General features: G+C 44.5%; 1 protein-coding gene and 1 long non-coding RNA gene across 4 annotated transcripts in view; one reads left to right on the top strand and one right to left on the bottom strand.

Moving 5' to 3' along the window:
* NPEPPS (aminopeptidase puromycin sensitive) overlaps nt 1-5,318 on the top strand; it is a 60,277-nt gene extending 54,959 nt beyond the window's left edge. The window contains exon 22 of the mRNA XM_025194460.1: nt 3,876-5,318. Coding sequence (XP_025050245.1) covers nt 3,876-4,028 — 153 coding nt within the window. The 3' untranslated portion in view covers nt 4,029-5,318. The remainder of the gene's footprint in view (nt 1-3,875) is intronic.
* Nucleotides 5,319-11,233: 5,915 nt separating this feature from the next.
* Nucleotides 11,234-16,604, bottom strand: part of LOC106723150 — a 7,160-nt gene continuing 1,789 nt past the window's right edge. For 2 of the 3 annotated variants that reach the window (XR_003092224.1, XR_003092223.1), the window contains exons 3-4: nt 15,214-15,335; nt 11,234-14,134 (exon numbers count right to left, since the gene is read on the bottom strand). This is a non-coding gene — a long non-coding RNA (uncharacterized LOC106723150). The remainder of the gene's footprint in view (nt 14,135-15,213; nt 15,336-16,604) is intronic. The other variant, XR_001359123.2, reaches the window with a different exon arrangement.

Here is a 16,604-nt window from a genome sequence, read left to right as displayed (position 1 = left end):
CTCCGCCCCCAGCTTTGCCTTCTGCCCCTTGGCAAAACCCCCCCCCCCCCCAAATCTGTCACCAGCTTCTTCATGTCCTGGGCATTGGGGGGTGGAGCCCTGCACAGGCTGATTTGCCTCAGGCCCCACACCCTGCCTGGATCATCTCTGACCTTGCAATCCAGTTATAACATGCACAGTTTCAGCTCTTGGGAGCATCTTTGTTTATGGTAGCTTTCCAACTGAACACTCATTTTATGCTGATATAGGTGAACTCTGAGTGAAGGGTTTCCTTCAAGGCAAGAAAATCGATACTTTGAAAAACAGCTAAACTATGCTGGCTGCTTTTTTGTTGCTGTAATCCTCAAACCTCATCTTTCTTATGAAACACCTGGAAGTCTCATCCCATCTTTCAAAGGTTTAATAGCATAGATGGTGCTGTAGGGAGGCCTTACATTATAACTAATTTTTCTTACAGAACGTATTACAAATTGTTTGCTAGGACACTAAAGCATAATTAAAATGATATGCACGTATCCTAATCAGCAAACAGAACTCTGAGGCAGTAATTCTGATTATTGATTGTGTTCTCTTGTACACTAATGTGATAGATCTTGGTGGTTCTTCCAGTCAATAATGTGTGTTCCAGTTGCATATTACTAAGGATGTGTGTAAAATAATAATATAAACATATAGGGAAAAATCTAGACGGTCAAGATGATGACCAAGAAGATTTTGTCCATTGCACACTGGGGTGGGAAAGCTAATAATGAGTGATGCCAAGAAAAGACTAGGGTTTTAATTAGGCCTGTGCGAAATGGCTAGTATTTGCTTCAGATTTGGATTTGGCCGATTTGGGGAACAGTGATTCGATCTGGTGATTCGAATCACTGTCCCCTGTATCGATTTGACTGAATCCAATTCAGAGATTTGGCTACCGCCCGATTGGCTGAATCTTTGAACCGAACAGGTCCCATCCCCTGCCCTCTTCCCCAATCCTGTCAATGGCTGCCCTGCCCAGCCCCAGCACTTAAAAAAAAAAAAAAGCCCCACACTCACTGGCTCCTGCCAGATTGGGAGAGTTGGGGGCACGATTCCCACTGCCCCATGTGGTGTGGGGGGCTCTGCCCAAAGCCCCCAGAGGCCCCGATGGCTGCTGCAGCATCTGGTTAGTGCGGCGCTTTTTTTTAATGTGCCGGGACGCTAGGGGTGGTCAGGGCAGCCATTGACTGGACTGGGAAAGCAGGCAGGGGGTGCTCGGAGGGTTGAGGGACCAGGCAGGGGATGGGGCCTAGCGGGGGACCCCCATGATCCCCTTTCCCCCACCAACTACTTACCAGCATGGAGTCCGGGTCCACCTCCCTGTAGCAGCAAGCAGGGACTGCCCAAAGCTCTCCGAATCTTTTCTGAATTGATTCAGAGGCTTCAAATTGATTCGGACCTTTTTATTGGTCTCCCAATTTGATTTGGATTCGGCTGCCAAATCAGGTCAAATCTCCTCCGAATCAAATCGGCAACTGAAGCTTCACACGGCCCTAGTTTGAATGCCTTTTTTTTTTTTTTTTTCTTTAATTGTCACTAAAAGGTTTACTGTGACTAGATGGCTAACAGTCAACAGTGGTGTTAAGGGAACAAAAACTGACGCTAGAATGGGGCGGGGGGAATAACAGGATAGAGACTGCTTTGATGTTTTCAAATTATCTGAGCCTGATGAAATTCACCTGAGAATACTTGTGGAATTGGCTGAAGTTATCTGAGCTGTTAGCAGTTAACCTCTGTGAGACCTCAGAGATAGTGAGGTGCAAGAAGACTAGAAAAGGGCAAACATAGTGCCCATCTTTCAAAGGGGGAAAGGAAAATCCAAGAAATTATATATTAGTTAACTAACTTCAATTTCTGGAACGATACTAGAACAAACAATCAAGTTGTAAGCTACCAGAAGATAATAAGGTGATAAGTAACAGGGACAATTGATGTGTCAAGGACAAATAATGTTAAATCAGTGTAATTTCCTTCTCTGACAGGATACAGACTTTTTGGATAAGGGAGAAGCCATAACTATGATAAGGTCTTTATTTTAGTAAGATTTTTGACACTGACTTGCATGACATTTTGTGTAAGTTAGAACAATATTGTACAAGTGAAACTGCTTCAAGGTGGATCAAGTGGGGTTCTGTAAGGTATTATCCTGGGTCTGGTACTAGTCACCATTTGCATCCTACTGACTTGGATAATAGAAAAGAGTACACTTATTAGATATGCAAATCTATGCCATGTTGGTGAGAGAGGTGTCAGGCACTTTGGAGGACAGGATTAGCATTCAGAATGAATACTGACAAATTGAAGAAATGGTCTAAAACATATAGGATGCAATTCAGGAAGGGTAAATGCAAAAAACCCTACACTTTAGAAGGAATAGTCAGCTGCATTAATATAAAACATGGGATGACTGGCGTAGGCACGTTGCAGAAAAAGATTGGGGGTGTACTGGATCACAATCTGAATACAAGTCAACAATATCGCATTTGCGGAAAAAGTGAAATCCTGCTGACCTACTGAGATATACGCACAAGACTGTTGTTTGTAAGACACAGGAAGTAATCTTTCCACCCTGGTCAGCAAGGAAAAGGCTTCAGTTGGATTACTGTCCAGTTTTGGGGACCACATTTCAAGAGTGATGTGGACCAAATAGTGTCCAGAGGAGAGCAACAGAAACAAGCAGAGGCCTGTGAAGAAAGATTGCAAGAACTGGGCATGTTTAGTCTAGAGAAGGTATAATGGTTTTCAGCTATGTAAAGAGGTTGCTATAAAGAAGAAGTTAATAAATTGTCCTTTGGGGATAGATATGATCTTAAATTATAACAAGAGAGATTTAAAATAACATCCAGGAAAAAACTTTCTGGAATAGATTGCTCAGAAAGCTCTGGGATCTCCATCATTTGAGGCTCTAAAAGTTAGGCTAGAGAGATGTGTCAAGAATTCTGACCGAGTATGCCTTGTTTAAAGGGGATGGACCAGATTACTTGTTAGATCTTGAGAGGACCTAGAATTGTCTATGTTGGGAAGAGCTTGTTTGTATGGAAATGAGCACGACCAATCGCATATCCTTATTTTGACTTCATCTTCCATTCTGTCCCCGTGGTTAGTTGATTCTAAAAGGCTAATAAGTGACAGCATTCTTTAATGGAGTGATCTTTCTGGATGGGACTATTTTCTGGTGGCGGGGCAAGGAGAGGGGCATGTTTATATACAGCAAAATTCTAGTCTTCACACTGTCAGTATGTTCAGACTCTTTGTGGGACAGGGCGATATAAAAGCTGCATGGTCATAAATCTGACTTTTCAAAGATATTTGTAATTCCTTAAGGTACTTGCATATATAATTTTAAAAGGAAAAATGAGCTACAACAATAAAATAAAGCTAAAAAATAAAACATATTTGTAATTAAGGCCTCAGGCTTAATTTGGTGCCTTCTAAGTTGCTTATAATGCACACTTTGAATGTACTTGTTGCTTTCCCACCATGGTATAGATGCTGGTCCTGTCTTTAAAACTGACTTGCCAAATCCCTGGCAGCCAGTACCTTGAGGTGAGAGGTAACACTGAGTAGGAACAATGCTGTGACTATTTACCAGAGCAGAGAAATATTGATGTTTTGCTTTGTCATCACTGTACGTGTGGTTACATGTCACAGGAGTGTATCCTGCAGCCTTTCCCTCATGCTGTTAGACTCTGTGGTCTCACTGGGACTGATGGCATGAGAGAGACCCCTAGAAGCTGTAATCATTGCTTTCATAGAAGCACCTTCTGCCCAACTGGTAAATCTGACTGCTAAGAAATGTATTATTGTCTCTGGCTGTTCTCTGCCCTTACAGATGATTGTGTATTTTCATACAGGCTTTCTTTGAGAGTCACCCAGCTCCATCGGCAGAACGCACTGTCCAGCAGTGCTGTGAAAATATTCTGCTGAATGCAGCTTGGCTGAAGCGGGACGCAGAGAGCATCCACCAGTATCTCCTGCAGCGCAAGGCCTCACCAGCCATGGTGTGAATCTGTGCATGCAGCTGCTGCAGTCCTACTGCCTCATCATGGGGAGAGGGAGGAGCTACCCAACAGCTGATTCATATGCCAAGAATTTGGAGTCTTTTCTCAAACCAATGGGGATTGGACAATGAATGTAGTTAACTGGTTCCTGCTCACACTCCAGAAATAAATTCTATTAAAAATTATCAGCAATTCAGCAAAAAATAATTAAAAAAAATCTGTAAATATGATAGTAATAAAATAGAGCATAACAAAACTGTGAAACTTCCTCAAGCCTTGTCAGTGGTTAAAATATTTAACATCCCCCCACACTCTTATTGACAGATGTTCTGTTTTTACACCATCTAAAAAAGGCAACCAGAGGTGTCTGGGTCAGTGGAATTTTGTGGCGAGTCTGGGGCAGGAATGGGTTAACGCCTCTGTGTGTGTGAGAGAGAGAGCGCGAGAGCGAGAGAGAGAGAGAGAGAGAGAGAGAGACAGATCTACAAGACCATTACAGTGCGGGTTGTGTGGAAAGGTTCACTCAAAGGCAGGTAGCTGGTATAACATAGTCTGAGTCTGTGCATAATTCCAAATGCGTGGTTTTTGGAAGACTTACTTTTCCTGCAGCCTCCAATCAAATCCAAGGATAGTAGGTTCCCTTCCTTCTGTGTTACCTCTTGGCAAAAAGAAAAATGTTCTGTCGCTCTTTGGTTTTTCTCCTTGGTTCCAGTTGCTGATGTCCTTCTTAGAGATAAAGGAATTGTAAGGAAACATCTTTCGTAGCCACATTAAATAAGAGAGTGATTCATGCATCTAATTTTTTTTCTTTTTAATTGCGCCCTCAAAATGCATGTGAATGAGGAGATACAGTACCATGTGACTGGTTTCCTGGGCCACAATAAGGGCAGGCCCCTTGTTCAAGACACTGTTACTTGTCTAAAAGATCCAGCTTGTTCAATCTCATGGCCGTAGCAACACTAGCTTTTCATTCCTTTCTGTGATGTTGACGGTAATTTGATTCAGAAGCCTTAAATTAGTGATGACTGGTGTGATGATGAAGTCTAAACTGTGTACCATCATTCACTTCACAAAACAGTGTGGTCTACTAACCAGACACAACATGCACCTAATACAAAGGTTTTGAGTTTCCACTTTTTTTTCTTTTAACAGGAATTCATATTTGGTGTGGCTTAACTGTATTTCAGAAGGTCATCAGACTAACTGTCAGACTGCTTCCCTGAAACATTTTTGTGCTATTGTTTAAAAAAAAAATTAAAACAGTTGGCGTTAATAAAAATGTCAATGTGAAATGGATGTCCTGATTTTTGTGTTCTGTTTGAGACCTTTAAAAGGCCCTGCTGCTTCAGATTAATCATCACAGCTTTAGAAAGGCTTTTCTGTAGGAAAATACTAATGATCAGTTTGTGTTGAATTGTCCAAAGGGACACCTGTCCTTGTCCTCTTTCCTAGAATCAGCTGCAGGGTATTGGGGTGGCTGGATGAGTTAACCAGACATAGGTTACTAGACTTGAATATCTGCATAGCATTTTGCCTACTGACTGCATCCCAAATGCTGCAGATTTAACAGCAGATAGAAGAAAGAAGGTGTAGGCGTTATAGAGGAGATTCCAAAACCTGGCAGAAAATGTGATGTGGAGGCAGGGGAAAGAGGAAGATGATCTCAGTTGACAAGGAGGTGCAGAGGAGAAGGCACTTGCACTGTCCTTAGTGAGATTAACTGGTGAGGAGGAAAGGGAATAGAATAGAAAATGGGTGTGTGAGGCCTGCAGGAGCAGTTTTCAGAACTCCAGGAGGGCACCTTTTGAGTTGAAACCTGAAACACAAAGGGAAACGGATAAGGGAAGGAGAAAATAAAGTTGATAGGCTTAATGTGCAAGAAGCATTTTGCCCAGGAAGGCTGGGATCAGAAGCTAAATGGGACATACTACTTCAGCAAAAATAATGAGCGCAGGCAGTGGTAATTGACGGTTTTATAGTAACTGGAGAAGTGGGTTCCTGGACATCCTGGGTTATTTAATGGAAATAGTTGGTAGTCTGAAAAAAGCCTGTTTCCCTAAGGTGAGCATGTCCATATGGTCAGAAACGTAACTAAAATAAGCATTCTGTCTGCTCTCTCTGTGTTCTGAGCCATCTCTATTAAATTTACTGACAAAAACATTTTGCTGCTGTCAGCACTGCGGAGCCCGTATGATTGCAGAAGAGTAAGCTGGTTTCTCTTCTGCCTCTCATTGACAAGCTAACATGCAAAGTCCTAACTCCAGTGTGTGGCCAGTGATCTGTGAAGACAGATGAACCACTGCGTGATTCTTTCTGATACCAGATGTAGCTGCTAAGTGAAGGCAATCTCATTTTGACTTGTAAATGAAGCATAATTGATATGCAAGCTATTGAAGGAGAACAACAGAAATAATATATTTGTGGTCAGTGGTCAGTGTACTGACTTAGGTATTCTATAGCTTTGGTCTCTTTTCTGGATGCAGGAGTTCTTGATTAGATTCCAGGTGAGAAATCTGCCATCATTTGTCCACTGCATCAGATTCTGCCACTGATCCAAACTGGTTCATTAAAAGAAGATACTGGGTGCATTTAAAAAAACCCAACACATCTGTGGTTCAGGTAGTGAACAGCAGCAGTTACTGCAGCGTAGGAGTGAGGTGGATTGGGCAGTGTTGTGTACAGGCCCAGGTTTGAATATCAAGGATGCTTAGTGATTAAATCCATGCCAGTTTTAACAAGGGCACCATAGTATACTTGGAAGTTAACTACAGGATGTTAAATGCTGCAGGGAAGAGGAGTTCTTCCTTTGTCTCTTTCTCTACCACACTGGGTCTTCAGTAGGAGGCCTTGTTCTCTTTTTCAGGCTGGTCACGATATGGGACGCAATAGTATTGGCTTTCCCAGGCTCCTTTGGGAGGAGTTGCCTTCATATCCATTCCATCACTCATGCCTGCTATGAAACACCCTGAAGACCTGTCCTCTGTACTTGAATATTGGTATGAGGCTAGCTGACATAAAAGGTAGTTTGTGGAAGAGCCTGTATGGAATCTTTGTTGCCACTCACTAAAGCATCAGGTTGAAGGTCTTATTCTATAGCTGACTAGATTCCAAGTGCCTACTACCTTGCTATACCTGCCTAGCCCTGGCAAACCTGGATGACTGCTGCCGTTTGTACTCACTTTTGTGTTCAAAGCATGGGACTGGACAGTAGACTCCAGAGTACTAACTTTGGTGGGTTTGACACTGGAGGAGTGACACATGCCTGGTCTTACCCTCCCTTTAGGTACCAGACCTGTCACCTTGGCAGGCAGGAGTTCCTCTCATGAAAGATTCCATGTGTTGTATTATTGCTTCACCTTCCTTGTGTTCTGAATTTTGGAGTGCAGGATGATAGAATTGGCACCTCTTAGGGACCATGCTGTTGGGTCCTCTCCCAGGCTTTTGGACTGACTGTGTAACAGACAGATTGGAAGTGCTGCTAGGCCATGAGAGATGTCTACAGTGATGGATGTTTTGCTCGCACATGAAAGGTGGGTTTTGCTAAGCTCCCTGATTGAAATAACCACACTTTGAAAAATGGGGTTCCTGAGTTTCTGTTCAGTCTTTTAATTGCACCAAGGATGCTCATTTGAATCCCAGTCAACCTGAGTGGTGTGCAGACTCAGAACACATGCTGCTCTCACCACATACCTCACTTCCTTCCATGTGCAAGTTGAGGAGGGACTGCCATAAAGCACAAAACATCAAAGTAACATAATACATGGGCTAGCACTACTTTGGGTGGAGGGCTTAGCAGTGATTTTTTTTTTTTTTTTGCATCCACAGCAGAAGGGGCATGGGAAAGGTAAATTATGTTTTTAAAACAGGTTTCCTTCCTTACATTATCCACACCTACTCTTAAAGGACCTCAAATCTCTCCACCCTTTGTGGTTTGCTTTGCTTGCTTACACCCTTTTCAGCTTGGACAATGAAAAGTAACCTGATTTCAATTCATCTGTAGTACCAATCAATTTCCTTTTCAAGTTTCCAAACACTAGCACAGTGCTTCTGTGTCTTAATTGCACATGCATCAGGGGAAAGATTTGGGTTTTAAAGAGATTTTCCACTGGGTTTTTTTAACATTGAAATATTTATACTGGATTTAAGCTTTACAAGGACTAAAATTGGAGATTACATTTTGCTTGAATGGCCCTGTCCTGTCCTGTCCTGTCCCCTCCCCCCCACAGTTACATCACATCCTGCTATCTCATTTGAAACTCGGAGTTTGTCCACACTGGGAGGAGAAAGCTGAAGTTAAAATTTCAGAGAAGGTAGCTTAGGCTGGTAGCTTGTGTTCAAGCTCACGCTCTCCCAATACACTTCACTTAAGCATCTACCTAAGAAAAGTTCAAGTCTATAGAGAATCTTGTGTTGAACTGTAGCTGCAAATCTGAGGTAAAAATGGTCTTAATTGTGGTCTTTAATCCAAGTTAGCTAAAATTGCACCTTTTTAATAGGGCAGATGTACCTTTGTCAGGTTCAAGCAGAAAAGCCTAGCTGCATGGAGGAGGAGGAGGAGGAGAGTGGTTAATTTTCACCTCTAACTTTGATTCTAATACAGCCAGCCTTGGTCACAGTCTGAAGTTATGGTCATCTGACGGTTTGGAGAGAGAACAGGTATCTGTTAGAAAAGCTTTACCCTTGTTGGCCCGTTACTGAAACTGTCACAGTTGGCATAAGGTAAAGTGTTTTGAGGCATTGCCATCACAGGTGGCCCACTGACAGATGCTTGTCCTGTGATTGACTACGCTGTGCCAATCCTCACTCATTTTTCAAGCCTTACATTCAGTTTTAAACAAAGCTTTTAAAAATAAACTTGCTTTTTGACACTACTACAATGTGGCAGATGGGATTTAAACATTCATGAAGTCGTACTGGAAAGAACATTGCTCAAAACTAGTGATGTCCTCCTGCATAGATCTTACACAGAATGTTACTGCATTCACGCAAATCAAAGATGTGGGGCTCCCCTCCATTTATCATGGGGAGCAACCCCTCATCTTGGCTTTCAGTAGTACACGTGGGGGCACAGGTGGCTGCTGCAGTTCAGATTCCAGCCCCAACCCAAGCTTGGGATTGGAATTGGAAATGGAGCTGCTGCTTCCTCTGCCACCTGCCTGTCCCCACTCTGCCTCTGTTCCCCCACAGCCAGTGTAACCATAAAGTCAGCACAGGTAACTACCTAGGGCAGTCAGTTGTAGGGGATGGTAAAAACAAGAGTTCTGGAGGGGCAGATGGTGCACATGTTCCGCAGAGCTGTTTCCCAAGGGCAGCCCAGGGCACAGAGCACAGGCCCCCGCCCCAGCCGATACAGCAGTGGTGGCAGCAGCTTCAAGGCTTAGGCTGGAGCTGCCTGCCATCATAATTGCTGTTGAGTGGGGCCAAGAGTGCCCATGTGCTCTATGCCCTGGGCTGGAGTGGGTTCAGAGCTAGGGCAGTGGGGGAAGCTCAGGGGGAACAAGTGGGGAGGGGACATGTGATTGGGGGCGGGGAAGAGTCAGGCCACTTGACTCCCCTACTGCCTCTCCTACTGTTGGTTTCCCCATGGCAATTATAACAAACTTACATATTTTCCATGTATAGAATCTAATTATTGGTAGGAGTCATCTTAAATTCAAAGTCATTTTGGATTTGGGTAAACACAGTAATATCCAGAAAGTTGCAGTTAAGGCTAAAGGTTTAAATGGTGAAGTCCAGGAAGGATTTTTAACCTGAATTAAAGCCTGCATTGGATACTAACATAAACCTGAAGATTGGACTCTGCACAAGTCAGATCCATTTAATATAAAATAGCAAATGCCAACTCTACCAAGTAATTTAGAAAGCTTCAGATGGGAAGGCAGGGGGGAAGAGAGGGCAAAACATAGATCTTCCTGTATAGAGCCACCGCTTGATTCTTGAAATCTCTTGCTCCTGGGACAAAGGAAAATATTTGGTCTCAAAGTCATGGGGGGGAGAAAAGCAAGGTCCTGCCAGGTGGATGTGGAATTTTAAGTGGATATAAAATTTTCAGAATCCATTTTACTCTCCAGAAAACCTCAGATTTCAAAGACAGGAATTTTTTCTGGCTGAAGCTGGGTTGCAGCATCTGGAAAGATGCAAATTCTTCTCTTCCTCCAAACACCAGGGCTTTTTCTTTTTCTAAACCAAAACCACATTAGGAACTTTTTTTTTGTTACTGTTCCAAAGATAAGTGGCTAAGGAAATTGCACTGATCACCGGAACAGTGCTCACCTCTTCTACTACTACTCATGCTGAGGCTAGCATGGCTCTGCTCCTTGCATGGATATGTTTGCAAAGCCACAGCAATGGAATATGCTCCTTGATGCCAGTCATGCAGAAGGGATGGTACTATGTTAGGCCAAAGCCAGAACCTAAATAAATAAACAAACATTTCAATAGTTCGAGTGAAATATTCAACCATGGTGTTGCCACCTAAGGCATGGATCAGGAACCTATGGCCCATGAATGCGGGGCTTTGGCAGCAGGAGGTTTCCCTGTGCTGCTGTGGGCAAATGCAGCTGCAGCAGCTGGGTCTTTGCACCTGCTCAGATGCCTCTGACCCAAACTGGGTCACTTCAGCCTGCAGTCTAGAAAAAGGTTGCTGGCTGCTGACCTAGGGCAAGCAGTTTCTTTAACGCTCACTGGCCACTGATGAACAGGAACTCAAATCCACACCTTTTTACCCAGGAAGGGGATGTAAGGTTATTTGAGGGTTTGAGCATAACTAGGATGATTGGAAAACATTCCCTCTAAGCTAGGAAGCCCAGGTGGTTTCCTTGTGCTTTGCCTGTAGCAGTTTAGAGCTGGCTGCTGAAAGCAGTGTTTATCCCCTTGACTGTTGTGAAACCACATTTCCCCTGTGTACTAGAGGCAGCAAAGACCTTTTGGCTGCTCTAGTAAGGATGGCTGAGAGGTAATGGAAAATCTACCCTATTGTTAAAGTTTGTACTTGTGGAGAGCAAAAGGCCAAACCGGCTATGTGCAGTCCCCTTTTCATGGGTTGGGGATGGTGGCATGTAAAATCACCATGATGTGCAATTCCACCATGCTGTGACTTGTTCCTGTTAACAAGCTGAGCTAAGTTTATGTTAAGTTGTACTCGAAAGTCAATTTGGATGAAGATACAGTTTGGATCTAAAGTAGCAGCTATTCTGGAATAAACCCAAGCGCAGACAGGCCTTTACGAAGAACAACTGGTGCTGCAGGAAGTATTTATTTATACAGTTTATATGCCAACCTTCCCAAAAAGGATGCACAGTATCTTACAATAAGAAAACAGAATATCTTATAAAACAGGAGAATGACAAAAGAAAAAGAACAGCTTAAAAAGGAACTAGAATATCAACACAGAACAAACCCCATAAATATTTCAGTTTATCTCTCTCTTTGCTAAACACCTGCCCAAATAGGGAGGTCTTAAAGTACTTCTGAAAAAATGTCCCAGCTAGGCTCTAGAGGGTCTCAAGTGGGAGGCAGTTCCATAGCTGAGGGATGACTGCTGGGAAAAAACCTCCCATGTGTTTTCACTAAGCAGACTTGGCATTACTGATGGTACATGCTATAGGTTGCTCTCAGCTTTTCTTAGAAATTGTGATGGGATGTAAGAGGGAAGGCAGGCCCGTTTAGGGATGGATGGGTCAAAAATAGCACTTTGAATTGTGCCTGGAAAGCTACTGGTAACCATCTAAGACTCCAGAGAGCTGGATGTGCTTCTGGTGACCCACCTCCGTCAGAAGGTGGATTGCTGCATTCTGAACCAGCTGCCGCTTCTGGATGGTCTTCAAAGGCAGCTGTATGTGAGGCACACTGCAGTAATCTAGGATTGAGATTACGAAGATATGGGTGAGGGTGGCCAGATCCAAATCTAAAGGGGTCACAGCCTTCTCACCAGATGGAACTGCTGCTACTTGAAGATCCAGGTGCAGCAGAGGAGCCAGCAGCACCCTAAGGTTGTGAATGTGAGTGACAAAGGGATGCCAAAACCCATGAAAGAGGTGTTCTAATCCCTCAAGTAAACTGTTCTGCCTACCACCATCACAAATGCTATATAGTACAGGAGGGAGGCACTGTTTTGCTTGGAGTTGGGCCCCACCATTGCCATGTTGCTGGAGAAGTCAGGCTTTAGATTAATGGGTCTCAACTTTTAGAATCTGAGCCCCCCTAGGGGCTAGGCAGGTACAACCCTGAGCCTGCATTTATCTCTGCACACCTCCTGGCACCCTTCAAAAGATCTTGCAACACCCCAGAGTGCCCCAGCACCCTGGTTGAGGCTCTGCTTCAGCTGAAAGTTAAAATATGAACTGTGGATCGTTTGCAGTCATTGCTTTTTATTACAGTAGGGATTGTTAAGACTAAAGTCCTTATCAGTTCCAATCCTGGATAACAACATCTAATATCCTAAATCCCCACTATCTCAATCTTGGCTGAAGCAATTATGTAGTAACACTTTTGCCTTGTTACAGTTGCTGTGCTTCATTTCTGGCCGTTTCTATGGTTGCCTTTTACCTCAAAAACATTTCACTTCAATGGTGACAGTACAGGCACAGCTCTGCGCGCATTGCCAAGCTCCAAACACATTGCTAGCATTTGAACCTGGATCACCTAAACTTTATTCTTTGCTTTTAAAGTAGTACCCAGAGATGTCAAGCAAGAGCAGAGCCCCTTGCACAGGCAGCACACAGCTCCTACTGTTTAGTGCTTGCCATCTATAACTGGATTTTCAAAGGAGATGAAGGGAACTAGACAGCCAATTCCCACTGAAATCCAACCCACTGACATGGGTAGGGGAAATGGGGGCCCAGAGATTCTTTCAAGGCTATACGTTAAAGCAGTGGCAGAGACAGGACCTCTAGCAGCTCCTCGTATTGCAACAGCCTCTTCCTTTCCTGAGGCTACTGAAGCACAACACTGAGGCTGACAATCCTCCTGGGAAACAAACTTTTCTATAGATAAGGAAAACAGAGGGACAGAGATGAAATGACTAATTTACACTCGCACAGTGCATTAGTGGCAATGGGACCCACACCCAATCCTTTGCTCTCACTGAAACCCACCCCCCTTCCCAGATTTAGTAGAAACCAGACAGCTTGCCACTTCGTTCTCAAACTGCTCCACCTGCTAAAATAATGACCCAATTACCCAAAGCACCTTGACTGCTCCTAGCGTTGCTCAGCTGCCTAACTGGAGGAGGATTCCAGCATTTCCTCCTCTTGTTTATATAAGCAAAGGATGATATAAACCCTCTGTGAAGGGCTTGAAGGCTGAGCACACCGTTTATGGCAATGAAGAGCAAAACAGTGAGATATCAAGTGAACAGCCCAAGTCTGATATACCAATGAGAGCAGGATGTGCTGTCTCAGATTCCCCTTTCCAGCCTGATTTTACACCAGGTTTCAGCACTGGATTTGTGTGGCTTCTAAAGCCCCTCCCTCCTTGGCTGTCCTACAGAAGCAACCCCATCAGGGAGTAACTGGGATCAGCCTGGCTGATGGGTAGGCACATACATGGACCTGTGCATAAGGCTGAATATCCTGAAAGCCTGGCTCTGCATGCTGAAGCACATGTGCTCTCTCATGTGTCTAAAGGCCTGGGCTCATGCAGAGCCCAGGGTACTTTTTGGTCAAACCCAGCAGCCAGAGCTGTGTTTTGTGTGAGCAGGTACCAGGTTCCCATGATGGCCGGAAGCACCTGGTTTCTTGAGCCCAAATGCTACTGCTTGCCTCCCTAAGAAGAGGGATGCCAGAGATGGGCAGAGAAGCTAGTACAAGAGACCAACCATTCCTTTAGCCTGAATAACATGTCACTCATGCATCATGAGTCAAGTTATAAATAGGAAGCAGTCTTAAACAACTCAGTGATGTGAAGTTTTTTCAGCACTCTTCCCAGGTGATGATCTCAAAGCAGCATCCAGATAGTGATGAAGTCAGCCTTCTAACACTGCCAGTATTTCAGTTGCTTCTTCAATCTTCCCAATGCTATGGGCCAGGTTTCTTCCTGCTGCAACCTCCACCATGGGTTTCCTTTGCCAGTTACTGCAGTAGGAATTGCCTGTTGCTTTTCCTGGAAGTGTGCTTTTAAAATGTAACAAAGCAACATGGTATCAGCTCTCCAAGGCAGAATATTTATGTAGCACCCCAGGAATCACAGACCTCATGCTAAAATCCAGCAGTTGCTGGGGAGCAACATGGTAACTACTGAACAGCCACAGTAAAGGGGAGGGATTGTTCACTCAATGCTGAAGTGCAGCCACCTCAGGAAGCCCACGTGAGCTGTTTAGTAGCCATGCAACAAAAATCACTCACCCAGCAAAGTGTGACCTGCTCTGGGGGGGAACATAGGAATCATTTGGCATTGACACGGCAGCACAGGGATTGCTTGCCCAACAGGAAATCACATCCCTCTCTGGGACAGAACTTGGGAAGCAGTTAACAGCTACACAGCATGATAGTTTAACACAGGAAGGAAAGGTCCCCACATCCAGTTGAAGGTGGGGAAGTAGCCTCTCTTCTAACTCCAGCACGGTGACCCCGGACACCAAGCACATTTTCTAGTCCTGCTCTACCTTTGGATGATTCACTCAGTCAGTGAACCAAGGAAGAGAATCTAGGAGACCTAACACATGCACAGCAGATTAAGCAGCTGCACCTTCAGCAATGGCCTCCATCAGTGAGTCTAGCTATACAGCAGGATGTGTGCATCACAGGGAATATTCATCACCCACAGGGAAGTTCACACTCTTTGCACAGAGGACAGGACTGGGATTCAGGAGATCTGGGCTCTATTCCTAGCTGGGCTACTGGCTGGCTGGTTAACCTTAGGCAGTTTGTTTTCCCTCTCTGTGCCTCTGCTTCCTTTTCCACATACAGGAGATGACTGAAGTCCTCTGCTCTGAAAAGTGCTAGTTATTATTATGTACAGCTGGTGAGCATAGCTAAAAAATGAGGAGGGAGAGGCTGAAAAACCAGGCAGAGCCAGGACCCCTAGGCTCCATCCTCAACTCTCCCACTGCCTTGCTGCATCACCTTAGATGTGTCATTTTGCTAGTCTCCACCTGTAAAACAGGGTGAAGAGCGAGGACACCTGCATTCCATTTTCAGCTCTGCCTGACCTTGGACCAACTTCCCAATTATAAAACAGGGTTAATACTCACCCACCTCCCTAGGGACAGGTTCCTGTTCCATATTTGTATATCCTTCTTTCTTGCCTTATAAGAGCATACCCTTCCCTCCAGGCTAAGGCATTTAGCAGGGTAGGAGGGGAAGGGAGCAGTATCTGTGGATAGAGTAAAGTACTAGGAGCCAGGACTCCTGGGCTCTATTTCTGGCCCTACCACTCAGACACCATATGATCTTGATGTGTCTCAGTTTCTCCAACAGGGAGTGTTATGAGGGGCTTCATGGCTTGAAAGGATGACAAAGTTGGAACCTTACAGAACAGGTTTTAAAAATTTATACTCCATTCCTCCACTGGTTCATCTCTTGGCAGGGTTAGGAGCATCTCAGAGATAAATGGAGTTCCATGGCATTCACTGTGCCTAGAACTTGAAGAGGAAGGTTGTCTAAGGTAATATCTGGCTGCTGGGTGTTGAGCTCCTGGCACCTTTTATATCAAGAGGAGGATTTTCTGCTAGTGTCCTCAGTTAAACTTTCCTCTCCCTCCTCTAGCTGGCCTCCTCCTCAGAGGCAGCTACATTTCAATGGTGAGTGGTTTCTAAAGTGCCAGGGAAGCCATATGTCAGTAGAAACAACAATGAGTTAGAGACATGAACTGTTTTTCTGAAGGCAGAATGAGATGGGACACCTCTGCTCAAACTGTCTCGTGCATATCTGCAGACAGACAGGACTTTCCTACTTCCGTCTGAAAAGTGGGGCCCCTCATCCCTCCCCGTTATCAGCCTATGGGTACCTGTTGCCTGAGAGAATCAGGTTGACTATATCTGGCTACTCGCCCCTTCTCCCCATGGCATTTGTATTTAATACAATAGAGCCTGATTGTGTTACTAATTACTCTTCCTCCTACAGCAGAAACCGCTGAGACACCCTCTTCACCTTGGTTTAATTATGCAGCTGCACCTTTGTTCCTTGTTCTCCTTTTCTGCAAGACTTTATTTAGCATCAGTGCAGCTCAGGAGTTTGACTCAGGCATTGTCCACATGTGAAAGTTGTATTGCTTTAACTATCCTGGTAGTTAAAGGGACATGTATGTTCACATCCATGAAATGTCATGTGATTATATGTTATGGCTGTTCCTCCTGTGGCAAGGGTGTCAAACATATGGCCCACAGTCCCCCAGAGGGGCCGGAGATATAAGGATGGGACAAGTAATAGCAACATTAACCCCTACAGCCCCCTTAACTGACAGTAGTTCAGGCACCCACAGGGGTGAATTTGAAATCCATCTCTCTGCCACTGAATTCTGGGGTATAGAGCTTCACTGGGGACTTTTTTGCCATACGTAAGCTGCTGCTGCAACAACAGAGGTGTTATGCCCCAGGGCTCCCTGAACAAACAGTGGCTTAAGCACCCATAGGGGTTATTGCCA

This window comes from Alligator sinensis, unplaced genomic scaffold, assembly GCF_000455745.1.
Source record: "Alligator sinensis unplaced genomic scaffold, ASM45574v1 scaffold2168_1, whole genome shotgun sequence".
Classification (NCBI taxonomy): domain Eukaryota; kingdom Metazoa; phylum Chordata; order Crocodylia; family Alligatoridae; genus Alligator; species Alligator sinensis.
Note: the sequence above shows the minus strand (reverse complement) of the source record. Positions and strands in the feature narration are given on the sequence as shown.